At 38.9% G+C, this 25,224-nt stretch overlaps 2 protein-coding genes, 1 long non-coding RNA gene and 2 other non-coding genes across 8 annotated transcripts in view; all 5 read left to right on the top strand.

Annotated features, from left to right (window-relative positions):
- Positions 1–1,104, top strand: part of LOC141381701 (NLR family CARD domain-containing protein 3) — a 50,489-nt gene extending 49,385 nt beyond the window's left edge. The window contains exon 15 of the long non-coding RNA XR_015483561.2: positions 472–1,104. This is a non-coding gene — a long non-coding RNA (NLR family CARD domain-containing protein 3). The remainder of the gene's footprint in view (positions 1–471) is intronic.
- The window catches only part of LOC108183687 (uncharacterized), a 119,518-nt gene extending 100,567 nt beyond the window's left edge, over positions 1–18,951 (top strand). Inside the window, exons 1-3 of one of the 4 annotated variants that reach the window (XM_087248883.1) lie at positions 8,769–8,824; positions 9,354–9,503; positions 16,413–18,951. In XM_087248883.1, the coding sequence (XP_087105009.1) occupies positions 9,419–9,503; positions 16,413–17,590 (1,263 nt within the window). In that variant the 5' untranslated portion in view covers positions 8,769–8,824; positions 9,354–9,418 and the 3' untranslated portion in view covers positions 17,591–18,951. Of the gene's footprint in view, positions 1–8,768; positions 9,100–9,128; positions 9,504–16,412 lie in introns of those variants that run through there. The other 3 variants (XM_087248884.2, XM_088650477.1, XM_088650478.1) reach the window with 3 other exon arrangements.
- Positions 1–25,224, top strand: part of LOC141381647 (uncharacterized) — a 751,802-nt gene that overhangs the window by 309,081 nt on the left and 417,497 nt on the right. The window lies entirely within an intron of this gene.
- Positions 22,844–22,917, top strand: trnan-guu (transfer RNA asparagine (anticodon GUU)). The gene has a single exon. It is a non-coding gene; the product is annotated as a tRNA-Asn (tRNA).
- Positions 25,063–25,136, top strand: trnan-guu (transfer RNA asparagine (anticodon GUU)). The gene has a single exon. It is a non-coding gene; the product is annotated as a tRNA-Asn (tRNA).

Raw genomic sequence — 25,224 nt, 5'->3', positions numbered from 1 at the left:
CACACTCACTCACACACACACACACACACACACACACAATCCGGCTCTCTCTCTCTCTCTCGCTCACACACACACACAGAGAAGTAAACACATGTGCACACAAACGCACGCATACACACTCTCCCTCACACTCACACTCTTTCCCTCTCTCAAACACACACACACACACTTACGCTCACTCTCTCACACACACACACACACAGACACACTCACACACTCACTCACTCACACACACACACACAATCCCGCTCTCACTCACACACACACACGCACACACACAGAGAAGTAAACACATGTGCACAAAAACACACGCATCCACACTCTCCCTCACTCACACACACACACAATCTCTCCCTCTCTCTCTCTCTCTCTCTCTCACACACACACACACACACACACACACACACACACACACACACACACACACACACACACAGCTGTGGTTGTAAATGTGTGTGTTCTTGTGTTCAGATGTCTGTTTCCTCACTCTGGATCCAAACACAGCACACACTCAACTCATTCTGTCTGAGGAGAACAGAGAGGTGAAGCTTGTGAGAGAGAATCAGCCGTATCCTGATCATCCAGACAGATTTGATGGTTATTATTGTCGTCAGGTGTTGTGCAAAGAGAGTGTGTGTGGACGCTGTTACTGGGAGATTGACTTGAGTGGAGATGATGTTGTGTGTATATCAGTGTCATATAAGAGCATCAGGAGGAAGGGAGGAGGTGTTGAGTGTGTGTTTGGATATAATGCTCAGTCCTGGAGTTTGCGCTGCTCTTCTTCCAGATTCTCATTCATACACAATAACACACACACTGATCTCCCAGTAGAGCCGCTCAGCAGGAGAATAGGAGTGTTTGTGGATCACAGTGCAGGAACTCTGATCTTCTACAACATCTATAGAGACACAATGAGCCTCATCCACTCAGTCCAGACCACATTCACTGAGCCGCTCTGTGCTGGGTTTTATGTTAGTTATGGATCATCAGTGAAACTGAGCTGAAGACTGACAAGAGATTTACCCAGAATCCTCTGCAGGAGCAGTCAGCAGCAGTGTGTGTGTGTGTGTGTGTGCGTGTCTGTGTGTGTGTGCGTGCGTGTCTGTGTGTGTGTCTGTGTGTGTGTGTGTGTATATGTATATATTATATATGGCTGATTCCAGCGTTATGGACGTGACATTTGCAGTAAAAAAAATGAAACATGTATACTCAGAGAAGGTATATGTTAACAGTATATTGAAATATATGTTTAAATTTTTCTTACCCCTTAACCATGGAGTTCAGGCATCAAAAAATATCAGTCTATGCAGGTGTTTTATATTTAAAATGATGGCAAAATGAATGCGTTACGGACGTGACAAAAAAAAAACATGAGTTTGTATGTGTGTATGTGAGTTGACATACTTTGTGAAAATTCTTTGAATAAAAATGCAGAAGCCAAAAAAATATATAACAGTCAAAAGGATAAGGGTTGGCTCTGCATGTGACATATATAATTCATTTTATTTACTTTTTCATTTTTGCATTAATGAGAAAAAACTATCGTTACGGACGTGACTTGTCTTCGTTACGGACGTGACCGCTCTGAAATTCACAGTTGACACATCATGAAAATCAGATAAATGCTTTCAAAACTTGACCAAAGACCTATTTGTGGATATCTTTTGGGAGTGTAAACCAATAAACTTTAACCTCTGAGACATCTGAATGGTAAGGTTGCTCTTAGTTGTGTAAATTGCTTCCTTGTCCTCATTTGTAAGTCGCTTTGGATAAAAGCGTCTGCTAAATGACTAAATGTTGCACAATTAATCAAACTTAAATAGATATCACCTTGTTATATTTAATTCGTTGTAAGATTTCCCCTATATTAGGCACCAGATTCAGCAAAGTTCAGCAGGTCGACCCGGAGACATGAGAAGAGACCAAACTGTAGTTAGAATGGTTTATTCTGCAAGCCTGATGATAAGGATGAGCAGGGACATATATACATAGTGGGCTGACCTTTAAAAGTTATACAGAAGAAGGAAGACACTCTTAATATGGGCATGTTATACAAACAGAATAAAGAAGAAATGTATATATAGCGGGGACTTTCCAGTGTGGAAGATATCTGCAAGACCGAAACCAGACGTTGACCTTCAGACCTCCGATGCACACACACACAAAATACCACAGACACTTCTGCTTCTCATGCAAGCACACTTAAAAGAGGACAAAATGTTCTCTCAGTCCCCTCTTTTAGGCCAAAGGCCTAACACAGAGGAATCTTATCATATCGTTGACCCATCATACTGTCCATTGTAGCATAAACACGATTCATCAAACATTGTAAGAGAAAAGGACCACAACAACAAACAAGAAGGAAAATAATACATACAGGAATTATCATAGTAAGGAAAGGAGTCACCCAGCCGAACAGACCCATCATCCAACCCCATGTGGTGTCTGGGACATAATCAGAAGTCATAGCAATTTTTAACCCTTGGAGAGTAGACATAGCAGTACTCATTTACATACCCCCCCTGGGATGCTGTTAAGAGATCTAGAGCCATTCTATTTTGCAAAACCATGGTACGTAGATTACCCAGCTCCTTATTCTGGGCCTCATTAATTATTTTTGAGGCATTCAGGAATAGGCCCATGCGATAGTCCAGGGTCTCAATTCTTAGTAGAGCTTTTCCCACACCTATTTGCGGAAATAGAGCCAATACCATTTTACTACCAGTGGTCCATAATTTGAAATCCTCGGGCACGTCAGTACCCCATACAGAGTCATGGGGCTTCATTTCAGGGACACTGCGTTTAACTCTTTGCTGCGCTGACAGGACCTGGGCTGTCACAATAAAAGTGTGATCAGTCACATGCACAGGGGCACACTGCCCCGTCCAGTTGGCCGGTAATGACATGTAGGCGTTTTTTCCACACAATCACCACCCACCCTGGACCACATAAGTGCCATTTGAGGGTCCTGAGATGTCGACTGGGGCCCCTTCTCCCGTGGAGGCAATTTGTTGACAGTTAACAGTGCTTCCCATGAAATGAGAGCCCATGGTCTGGTTATAACACACAGGGTGTGTAATAGAGTGCTTAATAAAAAACCTTGTGGCTAATAGGTGAGGGTTTAGCGTGGCCAAATTTTACCCAAAATAGAGCATCACATGTACCATTTCTAATGCCAATCCGGTATGGATCGTAGTCATTGACAATTATATATGGATTCTGGTACCCTGATCCTGCAAAACTGGCAAAACATTTAGCAGCTGTTTTATTCATGGGTTTGGCATAAAGAGGGGTTTGCTTGGCTGAATGAGGCATAACAGAACATACATAACAACCAGATACATTATATGACCTAGCTAAAACTCATTTACATATTGATACCACATATTATTTCAATTGGATTGTCAGCCCCATCCTCTGCCCATCCAAATTCATGATCATGTGTCCAGCGTTTCAGCCTGGCTGCATTAGCTTGAGCAACAAGAAAGAGAAACAGTCCCAATGTCCATAGCCACTTCATGCTTATCCTTCTAGTAGTTATGCTGCGTGGAGGTGCTAGCTGATGTGGGGGCCCCCAAAATCTGTAAAACAAAGAGAGTCTGCAGACAGATTATCATAGTACAAAACTTATACATTTTTATTATTCAATAGGTGCTCGTTTTATCCTGGTTGCATGGATCCACTGTGGAGAAGAGGAGGTTAAAACGGCGGTTCTGGTTACAGCCACGACATCCGTCGGGGGGCCATATTTGGGGTCCCCCAGTTCTGTGCTCATTTTATTGAACTGTCTAATCATTACTCTGTCACCAACCTTAAAGGGGTGTGTTGGGTCTACCGGCATCGGGGCTGAACCAGAATGTATGTTAGTCCAGTATGCATGCAATGTTGTTAGTAGCTGTTGTGCACATTCACTCATATGAATATCCAAAGAACCGTCACCCAGTGTGGTACCCCTTTGCCTCCATGGTGAGGGAAAGGGTCGTCCCATCACAGTCTCATAAGGAGATAAACCGTGAAGACTTTTGTGAGGAAACATCCTCATGTCTGCTAAAACGACAGGTAGCAAGGCGAGCCAATTTGAATGCCCTGCATGTTACATAGCCTTTCTTAATTTGTCCTTGATAGTCCTATTAGTTCGTTCTACTATACCAGATGATTGTGGATGGTAGGGAATATGTAGCTGCCAATTAATTTGGAGTTCTTTAGCTAGATTTTGTATTACTTTCGCAGTAAATGAGGTTCCCTTATCTGAGTCTATGGCACATGGTATACCGTATCTTGGAATGATTTCTCTTGTCAAACATCTGATAACTGTATTAGCATCTTCCTTACTGCATGGGAAGGCTTCAACCCATTTTGAAAATTTGTCCACAAAAACCAGTAGATATTTATTAGGACCCCTCTTTGGCAGATGTGTGAAATCTACCTGCCATTCCTGAAAAGGTGTTTCAGGGAGGGGCAATTGCTGATGTTGAGCTTGAGGTTTAGTGATATTATTTTGAGCACATATCAAACATCTATCTAGCGTGTTATTGACATGGTGCTGTAAATTATTGATGCATAAAAAGGAACTCATTGTGTCTATTAACTCATTGTGTCTATTAACTCATTGTGTCTATTAACTCATTGTGTCTATTACCCCTCTTCGGCCGCGGTGTGTAACACCGTGAAACTCGCGGACGAGAAAAGGTGCACAGGATGATGGCAGGCATAAACGGCCTTTGCCATCTAGCATTATTCCATTAGGATCAGTCGTGGCGTCACATTCAGACCAGTAAGTATGGTACTAAGTATTTAGTAAGCTGCTGTTTTAGATTTGTCAGGAGCTCCTCCTGATCATCTTTCCACGCGAGGCGTGTTTTTATACGAGTGCGTGTCTTTTTGCCCTCATCTGTTTCTTCCTTAACAGTTTCTGTTTGTACTATATCAAGCTTGGGATCAAGAGCAGGTATTTTTGTTGTTATTTTTTCATTGTCATAGGACGAACCCATTTTGGTTTAAAGGATAAATCGATAATCTGCCCCAATTAGTTGGCAGTGACGCGAACTGCGCAACAGCATGTCTACAAATTGCAGTGGTTTGTCCACTTCGGGCAGAAGAGATATGAGATCTTTAAGAACAGAGGGTGAAGGGGGAATTATTTCTATCCCTCTTGGTTTAGCAACCCACACCGCAGCCACATTAGAGGCTGAGGCAGTGCCCTCCATGCTGTCGGAGGGGTCTGGTTTAGTTTTAATCATTTCTGTCAGTGACGGATAAATAGAAGGCACTGTAGGAGAAGCACTTACAGAGCATGAAGCTGCAGGCGGAAGCCCCGTATAAGGGGGTGGTGATATCATAGTTGTCTTAGCAGCTGCGAGAGAGCCCCTCTTATCTGCCTTACGGGCAGTATTGCTTCTGCTTTTGGGTTTGGGGACAGATTTCAAAATTTTTTCAAAATTTTAGGTGTAAAAATGCCTTTTTTATCTCTCCATATAGAGCTCATTGTATACCATGTGTCATATCCATTCATCATATACTGATCATTCCATTCTGGATCCCCATATCAATTTGTAAGCTAACTGAAGGAAACCTGGGTCAAATGTTCATTCCCTAGGAAAGTCTCTCCATTGAGATTGTCCCTCTGTCCACCCAGCTAAATTGGACAGCCAGGGTTCAGTGTAAAAATTCCCACCCACATCTATCCATCCATTGCTTTGGACTCTCACTGGGTTCTGGTTTTGGATATCCTTGTCCCATATTGCTGAAGCTGGTGCGTAATACTTATTTACTAAAATTTATTAAATCCCCTGATTTGTGGAACCCAAATTTAATCAGGTACAACAACACAAATCCTTCTGTGCAATTTACTGTTTGAAGTAAACTTGACAGGCTAGCAAGTGTCAAATTAATAAATTTTCCTGATTTGTGGAACCCAAATTTAATTGAGTACGACGACACAAATCCTTCTGGGCAATTTACTGTGGAAAGTAAACTTGCCAGGATACTCTGTGCTCTAGAACACAGACCTCTCAACTCAATTGTAACTAAAATCTTACGATTTCCTGAGATACACCGGAGCAGGCAGTGTGAATAAAAATTCTCTTACCTGATCAGATGTATCCCGGACGAGCCCCCAGATCTGTAAGATTTCCCCTTTATTAGGCACCAGATTCAGCAAAGTTCAGCAGGTCGACCCGGAGACATGAGAAGAGACCAAACTGTAGTTAGAATGGTTTATTCTGCAAGCCTGATGATAAGGATGAGCAGGGACATATATACATAGTGGGCTGACCTTTAAAAGTTATACAGAAGAAGGAAGACACTCTTAATATGGGCATGTTATACAAACAGAATAAAGAAGAAATGTATATATAGCGGGGACTTTCCAGTGTGGAAGATATCTGCAAGACCGAAACCAGACGTTGACCTTCAGACCTCCGATGCACACACACACAAAATACCACAGACACTTCTGCTTCTCATGCAAGCACACTTAAAAGAGGACAAAATGTTCTCTCATTCGTATTATGGTGTTTGTTGTTAAAGGTTAACGCACGTTCGAATGTTCAAAACTCAATTCGGAAACAATGTTGCATGCTAACATGGTGCTTTTATACTCTGAATAATATAGAATTAATAATAAACATAATCAGCTATAATAGGCCTATGTTTATCGGGCTCCTAAAGTTAGTGTTTCCAGACAAACTTGAATTAAATCATTGCCCGACTGTTGCGCAACCGTGTCTACGTGGAGACTATTTAAAATTAAATTTAATTATTATTATTATTAATTATTAAAATTAAAATTAAAAACAACCATAGAAAAATTGTCATTGGTTGTAGGCATGTGCGATGGATGACTATAATGTTTATATTTTTAGGCTATAGTTCATAACCGATTGTGTAAAATATTGAATTAAATATTTACAGCTGCAGGTCCTATCGATTTTCTAACAAATTTAATACTCCTATAAATGTAGTTAAAGCTTAGATCAATATCAAGATTTTATTCTTATTTTGCCGCCTGTAAAATAATTTTAATAAGCACTCAAGTGCATTTGCCGGGTGCTGGAAATCTTTGAAAATGTTTTCATTTTTATGTAGGCTATAGCCTATTTTCAAGCTTTGAAAGTGCTTAGATTTTGGATAAAAGGCTTGAAAAATAAATTGTGTCGCTTTGATAATTTATCTTTATAAATAGTTATTTAATTAATAAAATAAAAAACATATTTATGCTCTGCATGAAATAAAAGCTCCGCTGTGGCCTGACCCGCAGCGTGCGCATTTTGAGCAGAGGGGAAAGTCCAAATGCATGGAGGTTATTGATTATGCGCCCTGCGCGCCTCGCGTTTTGTCATTGCGCGCTTTGTGCGCTCCAGAGGAAAAGGATGTTACCTCAGTGGCGTCTTTCATTCTTCAATCAAATGAAAGCAGAGGCGAGGTTTCCTTAATTCCTTAGAGGTGACAGCAGTGTATTGTCAAGATGACTACGGTGAACTTTTTAATGACGGAATAGAGACTTGTGGTCGCTGTTTTAAGTCATCCAAAGTTGTAAGACTTTACAAATCTTGAATTTCATAATGTTATTTAAAAAATTCAATTATGAAAACATTGACAGCAACACTCGCGCACAAAATAGACCAGCTGATTCAGTTGTTACCTATAGTGACATTCAAAAGAGCACTGCGCTTCTTTTTTCTTGTCAACATAAAATGCATTGATGTGCGCCTTACGTCTCTGGAATGAAAAAGCGCGTTCGTTTTTATCGGCTTCTATGAGCAACACATATTTGTTAACTCGCAGGACAGTAACACGTGCAAACACACGTGCTTACATATGTTTTTTGCCAAAGAAGCAAAATGAAAGAAGAATATTCTGGCCACAGTTTAACACAGGAGTTGACGAACCAGCGCTGATCCTGGTCGTCTGTGCTGCCTGGAGCCGCGTCATAAACTCAACTAGGCATATTAATGATTTAGTGCAGACTACAATTAACAAACCACCCTTTTTCCATTTGGAAAATAACAGTTATTAATAGTTCTTATATACATTTTAAATAGCCTACATAGCCTCTACAAATCAAACAAAGACAAATATTTTATGATAACTTTGCACCAAACTGATGCTTTCATTTTACAGCTTATAAAACATGTATGCAAATTAATGCAGTATCACATGTAAATAACAAAATTGTTATATGCTTAGCCTATACTTTACAAAATGTATAGGTTCAAAGCCTTATGGTTCATTGTCATTATCTTTCAGGCAGCGCGCGCGCACATGAACCGCAAGTAAGGTTAATTCATAATCATAATTAAGACATAATCTTTAAACTAATGACTTCTATTAAAAATGTTGACAGGTTTGTAATATTATAACAGCGGAGCATTAATTGAATGCATTTTTTTCCATAAAGCAATCTATTTGAGGTAGCCATATAAGTCATGACTAGTTAAAAGAACTAAAACGTGTAGTAGTAATGAATACTTTTTACATGAAGGACACCTATTTTACCTATTTTTCTGTAAAGTTTCAGCTCCAAACACTCATTAGATTATTTGTTATACCTTTTAGAATGTTGAGATTTTTGCTTTAAACACTTAGTCTTAGTGGATTAAAAGTTTTTTTTAATTGTCTTAAATGTTTAGAGTAAAGGTTTTAATCAACTCCAAATACTGAATATATGTGCGTCTGTGAGAAAGTGGAAACGAAGGAGAAATGTATCAATAAGTCATGAATGCAACAGTAAGTGGCAAAAATGTTTTAAAAGACTTTTATTTTGGCGTGGCGTGTGACGTCATAAGCCTGCGCCGTTCAAGCGCTGTGATTCAACTGGAGAAAGGTTTGTTTTAAAGCGTTTACACTTATATAAACCGATTGATTAAAGTTTCAGTTTTTTTCATTCAGTGCTAAATTATGTACCTGCTGTTGACAATATTAGTACAGTACAATTGTTTGAATAAAGATAGGATAAACTTTTTGTCCTCAAGAGGAAATTTGTCTTGTGCAAAAAAAGTGCTACACATTGCTGTAAGCAGACAATAAGCTAAATAAAACAAACAAAACAATTAAGAACATACATAAAAAATAAAGTTTAAAAAAAGGTTACAGAAATGTGTGTAATAAGTTTAATAACTTTATTGAAGGTTTAATTTATTAAATAGTATATTGTCATTCCATTCTGAGTTTACAACTATATAAGAAATGGAGTAATGTTACTAGCTTTAATCAGGTCATTTGTTTGTGGCTATTGTTTCTTGCTCAAACTTACCTGATTTCTTATTGTTAATCACTCTCCTATAAAGAAACTGTTGAAGTAAGTGTTAAGAAGTTATTTTGTTTCTGTTCATTGTTTTTTTCATTTTAAACAGGATAAAGTGTCCAAACGCAGAGAAAAACTCCTGCTGAAGCGACTGATCTCCACACTGTTATAAAGATGGCGTTTATTAAAGTGGAGAGTGAAGATGTGAAGATTGAAGAAACATTCACAGTCAAACAGGAAGATCTGCAGGAACAAACAGGTTGGTTTTCATTCTCAAAGACCAACTCGGTCATTTTATCCTCATTCAGATATATTTTAATAGTAAGAATATTAAATTAAATCCATCTTGCAGCCCTGAGTGTGCTGCTTAGTTCTCCTAAATGCACATAAGCACTCATGAGCTATGTTTCCATCCAAAAATGCAAATTAACTTTATGCTTAAAACTGGATTTTTCCATTCAAATGAAATCAGCTCACTTTTATTGTCACATCATCAGCAGCACGTGTGCTATGATGAATGAAAAGCTTAGGTGCTGGCTCCAGACAGTACAAAATATAGACAGTTTAAATACAACAACAGTGCAAAATACAGACAGTGCAAATACAACGACAAAGAGTCAAAGCGAACAAAATCATCACTTCCTGATTAACTGGCGCCAAATATCAACAATAAAAATGGAATTTGCTGCGATAAGAGAAGCTGCATCAATATCTGCGTTTCCACTATCATGTCAAAGTGAGCGAGCCAAGGCTGGTCACGTTTCCACTATCACTTCCGCGGCCAAAGCGGGGCTTTCTCGGGGCCAGCGGCCGGCCGTTTTCAGCCCGCTGAATACCTTGGGCCAAAGAGGGCTAGCTGGGGTGGAGTGAAAGGAGAGGCAGACACTAGTTTTCCGATCACACATGAGTACATGCACCAAACAAATAACCAAATAAAAAAATAAGGGAAAGAAAACATCTAGCCTTTTAGGCTGGGGTCTTTTTGCATATGATCACCCTTATGTTTTCCTTTTAAATGTAAGGCTGTTGCATAAAATAATAAAGTTTTCATTTATAAGTGACTGTGCTGCATCCTCCTTGATGTTTCAATAACGCATAATAATCTTTACACCATATTTAAGACACAGCAGACAGTAAAGGTTTTTGAGAGTTTTTGTCAAGTTTAAAAGGTGTTTGTGCGTGTTTAGATGCCTGTATGTGAATGTGAGATCGAGCAAAAGAGCGCTCTCTTCACAGCTCTGTTGATGCTGCGAGCGGCTTCTGTTTTTATTTATTTTGAAGATAATACACAACATAAATACAACAGAAAGACATTCAACTCTACAAATTTCGTGTCCATTTTTGTAGACTCAAAAACAATAGTGTCATATCCTAATAAAATAGCCTAAGATATATTGAAATAATTTAAATAATTACAAATATCAGATATAATAAAATCACAAAAATAAATAAACCAATATGAAACAAATAAAATCTATTTATAATAATTTAGGTAGCCTATAAACAGTACATAAATCAAACCATTTTAAAGCCATATTAAACTTTCATTTTACAAAGGCCTATCTGAAAAAAAGATTTTAGATATTTTCTAAAACAATAAACACAGGAGGAGGTTTGAAATATTATTTATAAAGTATATGGATACGATCATATTAATCAAATCATGTAAACAGAGCATGTTATGGGTGAGTGAAAGCAGAAACTAGGCTACCTTTTTATCTGTCATGCATGCATTATCCGCCTGATTCCCGCTGAAGTGGGCGGGTTGTGTGACGTTTGATTCGGGGGACGTTCTGGGGACGGGGTTTGCATGACACGCTGCGAGGTACTAGCCCGACAGTGGAAACGCGACATGATTTCTGCCTCACTGCTCAACCCCCCCTTGTGATTGGCCCGGCCCTGCCCGATAAAAGCCCTGGCTTGCACATGCCCGACAGTGGAAATGCGGCTAATCTTTTCTTCATCTAATAAATGACTTGCGCCTCAGAGGGTAATCCTGAAACGCAGTGAACGCGTAGTGCCGTTTAAAGGTGTCAGACGTGAAGATGCTCTTAATTCTGGAGGTCTTGAATAATATAATAACACTAATATTTAAACTGTAAGGCGTTTAAGAATGACCAAAACAAGAGTTCAGATGTTTAATAATGTACTGAGCCGGCTGGTTTGTCCATTCATACACATTTGTATCATCACATGATCTCTTATAACAAAATCACATGACCTTTTTTAATGCACATACTGGAGTTTGTATCGTGTTTTCCATCGTGATTTTTCATCTTTTCTTATCGAATAAAACGTTTATTCTACTCAGTTATGTGCATACGTTGTTTTTTTTTTTTTTTTTGCATCATGGTGTTTCCATAAACCGTTTTTTTATGTGCATAAAAATAGGTGGATGGAAACATAACTATTGAAAGACAGGAATGAGTTTCTCTCTTGTTACTTGTTCTCGTGTCTTTTGTCATTATTTTATTTATTATTAGTCTCCCATTTTCTCTACCTTCTCAAGGCTATTGCTTTTCTTGTTCTCCTACTGTTTGTAAAGTGTCCTTGAGCACCAGCGCTATATAAAATAAATTAAAACAACTAATAATAAAAAAAAACTTAAACTGAGCTGAAGATATTTGACCTACAGTATTCTCATAGAAGATATCTGCTATTATGGTGATAGTGTTGGCTTAGTATTCTCCATTTGCATATGTCACATTGATCCAAATTAACTTTTTTCATCGACCTCTTTATTGGTTTTAACTTGTTTCTAGTAGTTGTCACTAGTTCTCACAGATAGTATTAGAGTTAGAATTACATCATTATTATAATAACTAATTATCAGGGCTATTGTGTTTAAACAGGGTTTCTGCGGGGTCTTAAAATGTCTTAAATTCCAAAATCAAAATTTTCGGCCTTAAAAAGTCTTAAATTTACTGAAATATTGTGTTGTAGGTCTTTAATCTTTTTTAAACAAGTCTTCATTTTCCTTTTTTATGTTTTGCTACCTAATCTGGCCAAAACCCACACAATCACCAACAATCCATCTCAATAAAACTTTCAACTTTTTATTCAAAAAGGTCATTTTAACTGTATTTATTTTAATGGTTTAATAATTTTCCTTACAATAACATTTGTTTAAACTCGCTCCATGTATTTACTGCTCAAGACATCGAGGACAGATTGTTGTGTAGATTTTAGTTTGTTATAGTTTTTAAAACATTTAAAACATTTGTTCATTTTTTATTATTTTTAATGAAAGTTTATTTAGGAAAAAAGTGTGTGGATATAAGTAAAGCTTGCATGTTATTACACACAATTTAAAATCTTTTGCTAAGAAATATCTATAATATATATTTTTAATTTATTTATTATTGTATTATTAAATGTATTAAATTATCAAATTTTTTTAATAAGGCAAATTAAAATGTTTTTCATCTGGGCTATTTGAAAAAATTCCTTAGACTTTAGCGCTTTATGAGTCTAAAATTCTCATAATGGTCTTAAAAATGTCTTTAAAAGTCTTACATTTAACTTAGTGAAACCTGCAGAAACTCTGTTTTAAAGTATGTAAAAAAAAACATGGATGCCCCAATATTAAATATGCTAAATGAAATGGACACAAAAATAATTAATTATTATAAAACATTGTACAGTATTCTAAACTATATGATGTTGCTGCAGGGTGACATGAGACTAAATGACTATTGTGGAACAATAACGTTTAACATTGCGCTGACTACAACTGGCCAACAAACTAGTCTAAAAATGACTTTTGCTGCTTAAGAAATGAATTACAGCATGCTGATGATATGCAAACATTTGAGTGTAAAGTTTGTCAGTATTTACCATATTCTTCATGTACCAGCAGGTGCCACCATTGGAATCTTTTTGCTTGAGACTTTTGTTAAAGAATACATTTTTAGATCCTAAAAACAATGTTGTGCTGCTGAGGCATGGGACGATAACCGTTTTCAAGGTTTTTTCAACGCAGTTTGAAAAAAGTCGAGGTTTTAAAACCGCCAATATTTTTTGCTGTACCGTTCATCGCTATATGTAAGTTTTTTTTTACATTTTGTTTTAAGATTTTCAGGACAACAGTATCTCCAGCAGAAAAAGATCTCCAAAGATGCCATTTTAAATTGTAAAGAAATCTGTGTTTATGAAACAAATGAAGACAACAGAAGTCAAGTATTCAATTGAGTGATTTAAGCCTGGTTTATACTTCTGCGTCAAGTGACTGGCGTAACTCACGGCGCAGGCAACGAGCGCAGCTGTGCATTTATACTTCTGCGCGCTGTCTCTGTTGGTCTGCATTAACACTTCCGAAACGCTAGTTGGCAGTGAGGTGTAAATGTTCCTCTGTGTCGAGTTTCTTCGCTTCTGTTTTGCTTTTCCTGAACACTTCCTGGTTGTACAAGTGACTCAAACTCGCTCATTTTGAGGCAGGAACCGGCGGACGTGCAACAACTTTAACTATGAGGTAAACACGAAACAAAACTTTCCATCCGGAGCTCCTTCAGGGTACTCCACACTTGTAAACAATCGCTCGCGCCGTTCGCGCGGCTCTTGGTCCCGCCCAGACTCGTCAGTGCTACAAAGCCGACCAATCACAGAGCTTGCGCTACGCGTTGTTGCGACGTGTAGTTACATTTTTTGAGAGGTGCACGTCAGTGACGCCGACGGCCACGGCGAAGGGCTATGCGTCAGCGATGTAGCATATGCCGGCGTTTGACGCAGAAGTATAAATCAGCCTTTAGCCTGACATGTTTATTGCTCCAAAATACTTTAAAAGTTTCTCAAAAGAAAATGTTTTGTCTTCAAAGAGGAAAAAGTGTTTTTTTTTTTTTTTACCCAGACATTTAAAAGAATATATTTAAGAGGAGTAATCGCAGTACCTTGAAACTGTGATATTTTTTTATTCAAGGTTATCATACTGTCAGAATCTTATACTGGCCCATGCCTAATGCTGCTTATTGTAGCAAAGTCATATTTTCTTATTTTATTGTTTTTTTTTTGTATGTATAGTCATAAACACACTTGTTTGCAGAGCAAGAGAGCCTGTCTCTGAAAGAGAGTTTTCTGTCGGTCTCCTCCCCTTTTTAAAAGATAAAGCGGCATTTCTCACTTAGCCTTACATATTGTGCTTTTTGGATGGGCTATGAGCATAAAAAATTGGTTGATTGAAACGTCACGATGCACATAACCTTTGAAATATAAGCATAAAGAAACATGCGCATAACTGAGTAGGACAAACTTTTTATTCGATAAGAGCAGATAAACTCACGTAAACAACGCAAGCACTTTTACTGAACAAATTCCAGTATGTGTGTTTAAAAAGGTTTGTTATAAGAGATCATATGATGATGAAAATGTGTGTGAATGCACAAACCAGCAGGCTGAGAACATTATAAACATCTGAAATGTTGTTTTGGTCATTCTAAAACACCTGAACTGTTTCAGTATTCATGTTATTATATTATTAATGACCTCCAGAGCATCTGTTCTCTGCGTCTCATTGCTTCAATCGCCAACATGTGTTCATTGTGTGCCAGCATTGTCCTCTGAGCTGTCATTTAAATAAAAGATTCATGTAGCTTTTTCTACCGCAGTAAATTCTGTTTTTACTGTTCTTAATTGGGGCCTGTTAATCAGGAAGTGACGATTTTGTTCTCTTTGATGCATTGGATGGAAACGCAGCTTTATTTGCACATCTTTTATGTGACATCCCAGTTTTGCGCATAAATTTAATTCGCTTTTTTGGATGGAAACGTAGCTATTGCCTACATTTCAGTTACACAAAGAACAAAGTCACATAGCAGAATAGCTAGTCCTTTCTTAATGAATAATTAGCTTAAATTCACTGACCTTTGACGGACATGTACTGTAACTAGATTAATGGGATTATTACTCGTTCTAAAAAGATTTTTTAGTCCTGCTTACATTCTAAATGTCAAATCAACCTCTACCACTTGATAGGGCTGTGCAATTAATCGAAAATCTGGTTTCAATTTCGATTTTGGCTTCTAATGATTATGAAAAACCATTAATCGAGATAAAAGATTATTCCATCATATACTACACACACCTAACGCCATCTTAATCTGAGCGCTTTAATGGTCAAATGCATGCAAATTTGGGTCAGAGTGCTGTGTTTAGTGAATATTCATATTAACTCTTATTTGTGTAATAAACAAACAAGTTGAGAATCAAAAGACATGTGAAAGAGAAACCATATCAGAGCCGCACTTTTCTTAAAGTGACAGTGCGCAATATTCCTGCTGCCTACTGTTTTTTGCATTAATCAAACAACAAAAGGAGAAAATCCCTCTCTGCTCTTGACTGAAAGACTTTTGTAGCTCTAATGTTTTTCTGAAATTGAAAACTCTGAGTATTTTATCTCTCGGTAAATCAACTCAGAGTTCAAGTTTAAACTCTGAGTTGGTTGAACCTCCTTACTGAAACAGGCCCCAGGTCATCATGACATGATTGACAATTGTCGCTGTTTGTCATTATACACTGTTTATCCTGAAAGCTGATGCTGAGTATTCTTAGGGCTTTTCACACTTCAAATTGTTAACCCTGGGTCATTCTAACCCTGGATAAATTCTGGGTTATTTTTAGTCACCTTCCACACTGCTCATGCTATACATGGGTTTAAAAAATAATCCTGGGTGTTCATTAACAGACAGTTCACATTTGTAAACCCTGGGTTATCATTATTATTTTGTATATTTAAAGTCACAGGCACAAAAAGAGCTTGGTTTTCCTCTGACCCCCAAAATTAATTATTCTACAAGTTATATGATCTGATTTTGAGCTGAAACCTCAGACACAATCTGGGAACACCAAAGACTTATTTTACATCTTGTAAAAAATGGGTAATTGTAGGAACCTTTTAAAGGGATAGTTAATGCAGAAATGAAAATAGCCTCACCATTTACTCTTCCTCATGTGGTTTTAAACATTTATGAGTTTCTTAATCCTGTTGAACACAAAAGAAGATATTAAAAAAAGAAGAAAAAAAACCTACTGGCTTACTGTGTTCCACAATAAAGGAAATGTCTAAAACTACATGACGGAGAGTAAATGGTAAGGTCATTTTCATTTGTGGGTGAAACATCCATTTCTTGCTTGTCACTTTGAGCCTTCATACTAAAGCTAATTTTTTTTTTTTTAGATCTGATGGTGCTGAAAGAAGAGACTCATGGAAAAAATGAAATAGATGAGAAACAGCAGTTTGAGAAACCCCAAGAAATAATGACTGATGAAAAACCCACACTGACTAAAAAGACTTCATCACACGGAAGACCTCGGAAATCCAAATCTGGGTGTAATTTCAGCTGTAAACAGTGTAGTAAGAGTTTCAGTCAGAAGTCAAAGCTTGATGTTCACATGAGAGTTCACACTAGGGAGCAACCTTACACCTGCGAACAGTGTGGAAAGAGTTTTGGTCAAAAACAAGGCTTTAAAGCCCACATGAAAATTCACTCTGGAGAGAGGAAGTTCACATGCCAAGAGTGTGAAAAAAGCTTTTATCATTCTGGAAACTTTGCAGCACACATGAGAATTCACACTGGGGAGAAGCCTTTCAGCTGTAAGCAGTGTGGAAAGAGTTTCTGTCATAAGCCAAACCTTGATGTTCACATGAGAGTTCACACAGGGGAGAAACCTTACACCTGTGAACAGTGTGGAAAGAGTTTTGGTCAAAAACAAAGCTTTAATACTCACATGAGAATTCACACTGGAAAGAGGCCGTGCACATGCCAACAGTGTGAAAAAAGCTTCTATAATGCAAGAAGCCTTGCAGCACACATGAGAACTCACACTGGAGAGAGGCCTTTTAGCTGTATACTTTGTGGAAAGAGTTTCAGTCTAAAGCTGACCCTGATTGCTCACATGAGAGTTCACACTAGGGAGAAACCTCACATCTGCGAACAGTGTGGAAAGAGTTTTGGTCAAAAACAAGACCTTGACATCCACATGAGGATTCACACTGGAGAGAAACCTTACACATGCACAGAGTGTGGTAAAAGTTTTCCACATATAAGCTCACTCAAACACCACATTAGAACTCACACCGGAGAGAAGCCGTTTACATGTGCTCAGTGTGGAAAGAGCTTCACAACCAAAACTAGCCTCAAGAACCACATGGATGGTCACACTGGAACCATAGTGTTCACATGTGATCAGTGTGGAAAGAGTCTCACACGGAAAGACTCCATTAAGAAACACATGAAGATGCACTCAAGAGAGGATCCTTTTAGATGCAGTGAATGTGGAAAGGGCTTTAAAAGTAAAAGAAGCCTCAACACTCACATGAAGCTTCACAATGGAGAGCAGAATCCTCAACATTGAGGCCTTGTCCACACAAACACGGGTATATTCAAAACGGCAGCTTGTTCATGTAGTTTGTCTGTTCATTCAAGTGAAGATTATTTATAAACTACTTTCGAGAGGATCACATGCTTATGATTGTCAACGGCTGGTCCAGCATTAGCTAAAACATGATTCACCAATCAGATGATTCCTGACTCACTATAGATAACCAGAACACAAAGCTGCGGTCACACTAGACTTTGAGATTGTGAAATTCTGCCATACGGCGCTGTGGAAAGGGGCGGTATCAAACAAGATTTTTAGAAATTAAAAAAGTGAGCAATTGCTCCATGGTTTAAATTTCTGTCCAGAGAGGTCATGTTTTGATCCTCGATTGGTCTCACGCAGTCAAGTGATGCGATTTCGCAGGTCAGAGTTCACCAAGCATGAACTTTGCACCTCAGCAACCGGTGAAACTTGACGCATGACCCTGTTTCTAGTCTGACGCATTCGTGTGCGTATGAATGGAAGTCTATGGGAGGAAAAGCCCAGTGTGACCGTAGCTTAACTCAGTTATCCTTGTCTTGAAGAATCCCTCTCCCACCCTTACTTCCCCCCCTTTCTAGATTGGGCAACACAGCAGCCAATGATTAGCCAGTGGTTAGCAATGTTGCCTCACAGTAAGAATGTCGCAGGTTAAAGTCGCTGCTAACCAGTTGACTTTTTGTGCAGAGTTTGCTCATTCTCCCTGTGCTCGCGTGGATTTCCCCTGGTTTTCTCCCACAGTCCAAAAACACACAACCTAAGTAAACTGAACATTAAATTGGCACCATAGTCGAGCTCTTAGTAAGTCTTATATCTCCCTTTAGCCGATCTACCTGAGCTCACACTCCCCTCTCGTCCTGCTAACGGGAGGGAGCCCAGGGCTTGAGGATCTTATAAGCTTTGGTCTCTCCCGGGACAGCATGCCAAACAAGTGTGAACTCTTGAATGCATATCAAGTTACTGATAATGAAACCCTTTGAACACCTGAAAATTTAAACTCAACTGAAGAGGGATGAAGATTTTGCCAGCTGTTTTGTAGTGTAGATCAGGGGTCACAGCCCAGTACCAGGTTGTGAGAGTTGCTATCGGGCTGCAAGAAGGCAAAATAACTCTATATGTTGATATATTGTATTGGCTTGTTTCATATGCAACAAGTATCTGCTTCTGATAAGGTGTGAACCAAATAACCTACAGGAACTCAAGAGATGTGACCCAACCAAAGCAGTTGGGTAATCTCCAGGGGGGTTTCATCAGTGTCTCACAGACTGTACTTTGGTTTAAGTTACTTGAAGATGGACAAGTTAACATCAACTAACATTGTTAACATTGTCTTCAATAAAGTCTTCTCCCTTTAAGAACTTTGGTCAGCTTACTTATTTTATGCATTAGTCATCTATACATTGGCGAGCCACCCAAGAACGGTTAAGCCAAATACAGTAAAATCTGAAAATGTGCTTAAACTTATTATGAACCGATCACCATATTTGTGCAGGGTTCCACACAATTCTTTCATGTTGTCACAACACAAATTAAGTTAACTTAACACTTTTAAAAAATGTATGTCGACTGAACATTAAGTTGTCCCAATGAAATCTCAATAATTGTGTTATTTCAGCACATTTTAATTAAGTAGTTTGAACAAGTAAAAAAAAAAAAAATTTTCTGTATAATGGAGATGAGATTTTTTCGGCACATTTTTAAACATAATAGTTTTAATAACTAATCTCTAATAACTGATTTATTTTATGTTTGACATGATGACAGTAAATTAGACAAGTTATTGTATAAGGATGGTTTGTTCTGTAGACTATTGGGGAAAAAAATAGCTTAAAGGGGCTAATGGTTTTGTCTTTAAAATGGTTTAAGTATAAAGTTTAGAATAAAAAACAGCTTTTATTCGAGCTGAAATAAAACAAATAATACTTTCTCCAGAAGAAAAGAGAAAGAGCCTTTTTTTTAGCCTAATATGAGTTTATGAATCTTAAAGTCACACTTTAAAAGAAACTCCATACCACCAACTTTTTTAAAATAAGATTTGGGATTATATACTACATCTAATTTTTATGTTTTTATTAATTTTTTTTTTTTTAAATGTTCAAAAAATATGCAAACCAAGTAGGCATTACATGCATAAACAAGGAAGAAGTAATACAATTACAATAATAGGCAGACACAAATATAGGAAAAAAATTGCGTATAGTAGTGACACTTGTATTTTCCGTAAAAAAGTAAATAAATACAAATTAAATTAATAATAAAACAAATATATTAGAAAAGTTTATGCAATATATGTATACATACACACACACAGTACTGTGCGCTGGTCAGTTGGCATTTCTGTTTGGAGTTTGCATGTTCTCCCAGTGTTCGCGTGGGTTTCCTCTGGGTGCTCTGGTTTTCCCCACAATCGAAAAAACATGTGGTACAGGTGAATTGGGTAAGCTAAATTGTCTACTATATGCAAGAAAAAGAGAAAGGGGGTGTTTTAATAGGTTTAGATCTGGAGAAGGCTTTTGACAGGGTAGAGCATGATTTTTTATTTGCAGGTCTTAAGGAGTTTGGTTTTGGGGAAAATGTTAGAAAATGGATTCAAATTTTTTTATACAGATATTTTAACTTGTATTAAATGTATTTTTTTAACAGAATGTCTTCAACCAACTAGATCAATAAGGCAAGGATGTCCATTGTCTGCTTTATTATACACACTGGTAGCTGAGCCACTGGGATTGGCAATAAAATCAGATAGAAGCATTAAAGGGATACAAATAGAAAACAATGACAACAGAGAAGCTGTGTATCAATACGCTGATGATCCTACATCGTTGGGGATTTTAGAGCGATATTGTAAAGCATCAGGAGCTAAGGTTAATGTTGGAAAAAGTTTGAGCATGAGGGTGGAAAGAGTAAAAGAAATAACACAACATATACCCTTTAAAGAAGAAAAGGAACATACAAAATGTTGAGAATTTGGGTAGGGATGGATTCTAATAAAGCAGATATTTTAAATTGGGAGAGAGTTTTAAATGGAATTAAGAAAAGACTGAGATTTTGGAAAGCTAGAAATATGACGTTAAAAGGAAAGTATTCATCCTAAATGATTTAATGTTGTCAAAGGTCTGGTATGTGTTAAGTGTAACTGCGTTGCCTGAAGTATACTATGAAAAAATAAATGATGTAGTTTTAAAGTTTTTGTGGGGAAATGGAAGAGCCAAGATAGCTTATTATACTTTGATTGGGGAGGTAAAAGAAGGAGGTCTGGGACTTTTGGATAGTTTTTTAAAAATGAAAACAATAACAATTAAGATTATTCAAAGATTTTTGGAAGGGAAAATGGGTGTGATTTGGAAAAGTGTGTTGGATTATTATTTGAAGAAATGTGGACATTTTAATATGGGATGTAATGTTTTATTGATGAAGATGAAGAAACGGATGATAGCAGGTCTGCCAAAATTTTATGTTGAGGTCTAAGAATCATGAGAGGGATTTTTAGAAAATGTGTTGATTATACCAAAAGCAAGGGCGCAGATTCTAGAACAACCACTTTTACTGAATTCAACAATTTTAAGTGAAGGAAATGTTTTATATTTAAGGGAATGGTGGGACGGAGGATTAAGACAAGTTAAAGATGTATTATATGAAGTAATAAAAGGATTTGTACCATTAAAAGTAATTGTGGAGGATGGGTATAAAAATGTTGTTAAAGCAAAATTACAAAGACAATGTCATGAGTTGAAAAAAGCAATACCAAAAGACTGCATTGTAATAATTGAAAAAAAAAAAAAAAAAAAAGTTGAGCGATGAAGATGAATTACTAGAGACCTATTTTAAGAAGAAAAATGGAGAGATCAATGAGCTTATGTATAGTTAAGAGTTTTTACGCTATTTTTAGATAAAAGGCTTTTGTAAGACCTATAGCACTCAACTAATTAACAAAATTTTAATTATTTATTGAGACATATTCGCATATTAATATAAATGAGTAAATAAATAAAATGAATAGTATAAATGAATAAAATGGGTATTAAACAAGATATAATGACGGTTGGTGATTCGAGCCCACCCACTGATGAATTACGCACTTTGCTGCCTTGCAACTGCTAACATGTGCACTGGACATAGATCCTGGGCCACATTCTGTCCAGCGTTACAAGATGAAATCAGGATTTAGTAGAACATTGTCACGGGTAAGGAAGGTCTAGTTCCAGTGGGGACTCCTCATCCGCCTGGCTAGTTCAGTCGGTAGAGCATGAGACTCTTAATGTTAGGGTCGTGGGTTCGAGCCCCACGTTGGGCGTTTCTGTTATTTTTTCTCTCTATCTCAGCAAACTTACATTAGCATTCGTATAGCAGACCTTTTGAGACAAAGTTCCGCGTTTCTACCACTGTAGGTGACCTTTCACTAAGTCTCTGTGGTGCAATCGGTTAGCGCGTTCGGCTGTTAACTGAAAGGTTGGTGGTTCAAGCCCACCCAGGGACGGATCAAGCATTTTGCTGCCTTGTAACTGCTAACACGTGCACTGGACATAGATCCTGGGCCACATTCTGTCCAGCGTTACAAGATGAAATCAGGATTTAGCAGAAGATTTTCACGGGTAGGGAAGGTATTACTGTAAACGGTTTCTGGTTCCTAAAAGAGCTTTTCATCATCCCCGCTAGCTCAGTCGATAGAGCATGAGACTCCTAATCTCAGCGTCGTGGGTTAGAGCCCCACATTGGGCGTTTCTGTTACCTCTCTTTCTCTCAGTAAACTATCATTAGGGTTCATATAGCAGACCTTTTGAAACAAAGTTCCGGGTTTCTACCACTGTAGGTGACCTTTCACTAAGTCTCTGTGGCGCATCAGTTAGCGTGTTAAGCTGTTAACTGAAAGGTTGGTGGTTCAAGCCCACCCAGGGACGGATTAAGCATTTTGCTGCCTTGTAACTGCTAGTACGTGCACTGGATATAGATCCTGGGCCACATTCTGTCCAGCTTTACAAGATGAAATCAGGATTTAGCAGAACATTGTCACGGGTAGGGAAGGTATTATTGTAAACAGTGTTTAGCTCTTACACGTCCATCTCATCAGCCTGGCTAGCTCAGTCGGTAGAGTATGAGACTCTTAATGTCAGGGTCGTGGGTTCGAGCCCCACGTTGGGCGTTCCTGTTACTTTTCTCTCTCTCTCCCAGCAAACTTACATTAGGTTCATGTAGCAGACTTTGAGACAAAGTTCTGACTTTCTACCACTGTAGTTGACCTTTCACTAAGTCTCTGTGGCGCAATCGGTTAGCGCGTTCGGCTGTTAACTGAAAGGTTGGTGGTTCAAGCCCACCCAGGGACGAATTAGGCATTTTGCTGCCTTGCAACTGCTAACACGTGCACTGGACATAGATCCTGGGCCACATTCTGTCCAGCGTTACAAGATGAAATCAGGATTTAGCAGAACATTGTCATGGGTAGGAAGGTATTACTGTAAAGAGTGTTTAGCTCTTAAAAGTTCATCTCATCAGCCCAGTGAGATGCTCAGTCGGTAGAGCATAACTCTTAATGTCAGGGTCGTGGGTTCGAGCCCCACGTTGGGCGTTCCTGTTACTTTTCTCTCTCTCTCCCAGCAAACTTACATTAGGGTTCATGTAGCAGACTTTGAGACAAAGTTCCGCATTTCTACCACTGTAGGTGATGTTTCACTAAGTCTCTGTGGCGCAATCGGTTAGCGCGCTCGGCTGTTAACCGAAAGGTTGGTTGTTCAAGCCCACCCAGGGACGAATTAGGCATTTTGCTGCCTTGCAACTGCTAACATGTGCACTGGACATAGATCCTGGGCCACATTCTGTCCAGCGTTAAAAGATGAAATCAGGATTTACCAGAAGATTGTCACGGGTAGGGAAGGTATTACTGTAAACAGTTACTGGTTCCTAAAAGAGCTTCTCGTCAGCACGTTCGGCTGTTAACTGAAAGGTTGGTGGTTCAAGCCCACCCAGGGACGAATTAGGCATTTTGCTGCCTTGCAACTGCTAACACGTGCACTGGACATAGATCCTGGGCCACATTCTGTCCAGCGTTACAAGATGAAATCAGGATTTAGCAGAACATTGTCATGGGTAGGAAGGTATTACTGTAAACGGTTTCTAGCTCCTAAAAGAGCTTCTTGTCAGCCCCGCTAGCTCAGTCGATAGAGCATAAGACTCTTAATCTCAGCGTCGTGGGTTAGAGCCCCACATTGGGCGTTTCTGTTACCTCTCTTTCTCTCAGCAAACTATCATTAAGCAGGTCGCACACCAGAAGCGCCGCTCGGCGGCGCGCCGCGCAGCGCCACGCAGCGCCATGTATTTTAGAATTCTAAACATAGGTTTCTATCAGGATACACACACCGGCGCCGCAAGTCGGCGGCGCCCGGCGACGGCTCAGGGCGCAGTTCATTTTTCAGCCGCGCCACAGAGCGCCATCTGATTAGTTTCATGTTAAATATCATTCGAATGTGCGCGTCTGGTGTGTGATACTTTAAACTGTCATGTACGAGCCGTGTCGCGGCGCCGAGCGGCGCTTCTGGTGTGCGACCTGCTTTAGGGTTCATATAGCAGACCTTTTGAGACAAAGTTCCGCGTTTCTACCACTGTAGGTGACCTTTCACTAAGTCTCTGTGGCGCAATCGTTTAGCGTGTTCGGCTGTTAACTGAAAGGTTGGTGGTTCAAGCCCACCCAGGGACGAATTAGGCATTTTGCTGCCTTGTAACTGCTAACATGTGCACTGGACATAGATCCTGGGCCACATTCTGTCCAGCGTTACAAGATGAAATCAGGATTTAGCAAAAGATTGTCACGGGTAGGGAAGGTATTACCGTAAAAGGTTTCTGGTTCCTAAAAGAGCTTCTCATCAGCCCGGCTAGCTCAGTCGGTAGAGCATGAGACTCTTAATCTCAGGGTCATGGGTTCAAGCCCCACGTTGGGCGTTTCTGTTACTTTTCTCTCTCTCTCTCTCAGCAAACTTACATTAGGGTTCATATAGCAGACCTTTTGAGACAAAGTTCTGACTTTGTACCACTGTAGGTGACCTTTCACTAAGTCTCTGTGGTGCAATCGGTTAGCGCGTTTGGCTGTTAACTGAAAGGTTGGTGGTTGAAGCCCACCCAGGGACGAATTAGGCATTTTGCTGCCTTGCAACTGCTAAACCGTGCACTGGGCATATATCCTGGGCCACATTCTGTCCAGCGTTACAAGATGAAATCAGGATTTAGCAGAACATTGTCACGGGTAGGGAAGGTATTACTGTAAACGGTTTCTAGCTCCTAAAAGAGCTTCTCATCAGCCCGGCTAGCTCAGTCGGTAGAGCATGAGACTCTTAATGTCAGGGTGGTGGGTTCGAGCCCCATGTTGGGCGTTCCTGTTACTTTTCTCTCTCTCTCCCAGCAAACTTACATTAGGGTTCATGTAGCAGACTTTGAGACAAAGTTCCGCGTTTCTACCACTCGAGGTGACCTTTCACTAAGTCTCTGTGGCGCAATCGGTTAGCGCGTTCGGCTGTTAACTGAAAGGTTGGTGGTTCAAGCCCACCCAGGGACGAATTAGGCATTTTGCTGCCTTGCAACTGCTAACATGTGCACTGGACATAGATCCTGGGCCACATTCTGTCCAGCGTTACAAGATAAAA

This window comes from Danio rerio, chromosome 4 (genome assembly GCF_052040795.2).
Source record: "Danio rerio strain M-AB ecotype USA chromosome 4, GRCz13ab, whole genome shotgun sequence".
Taxonomy (NCBI): domain Eukaryota; kingdom Metazoa; phylum Chordata; class Actinopteri; order Cypriniformes; family Danionidae; genus Danio; species Danio rerio.
Note: the sequence above shows the minus strand (reverse complement) of the source record. Positions and strands in the feature narration are given on the sequence as shown.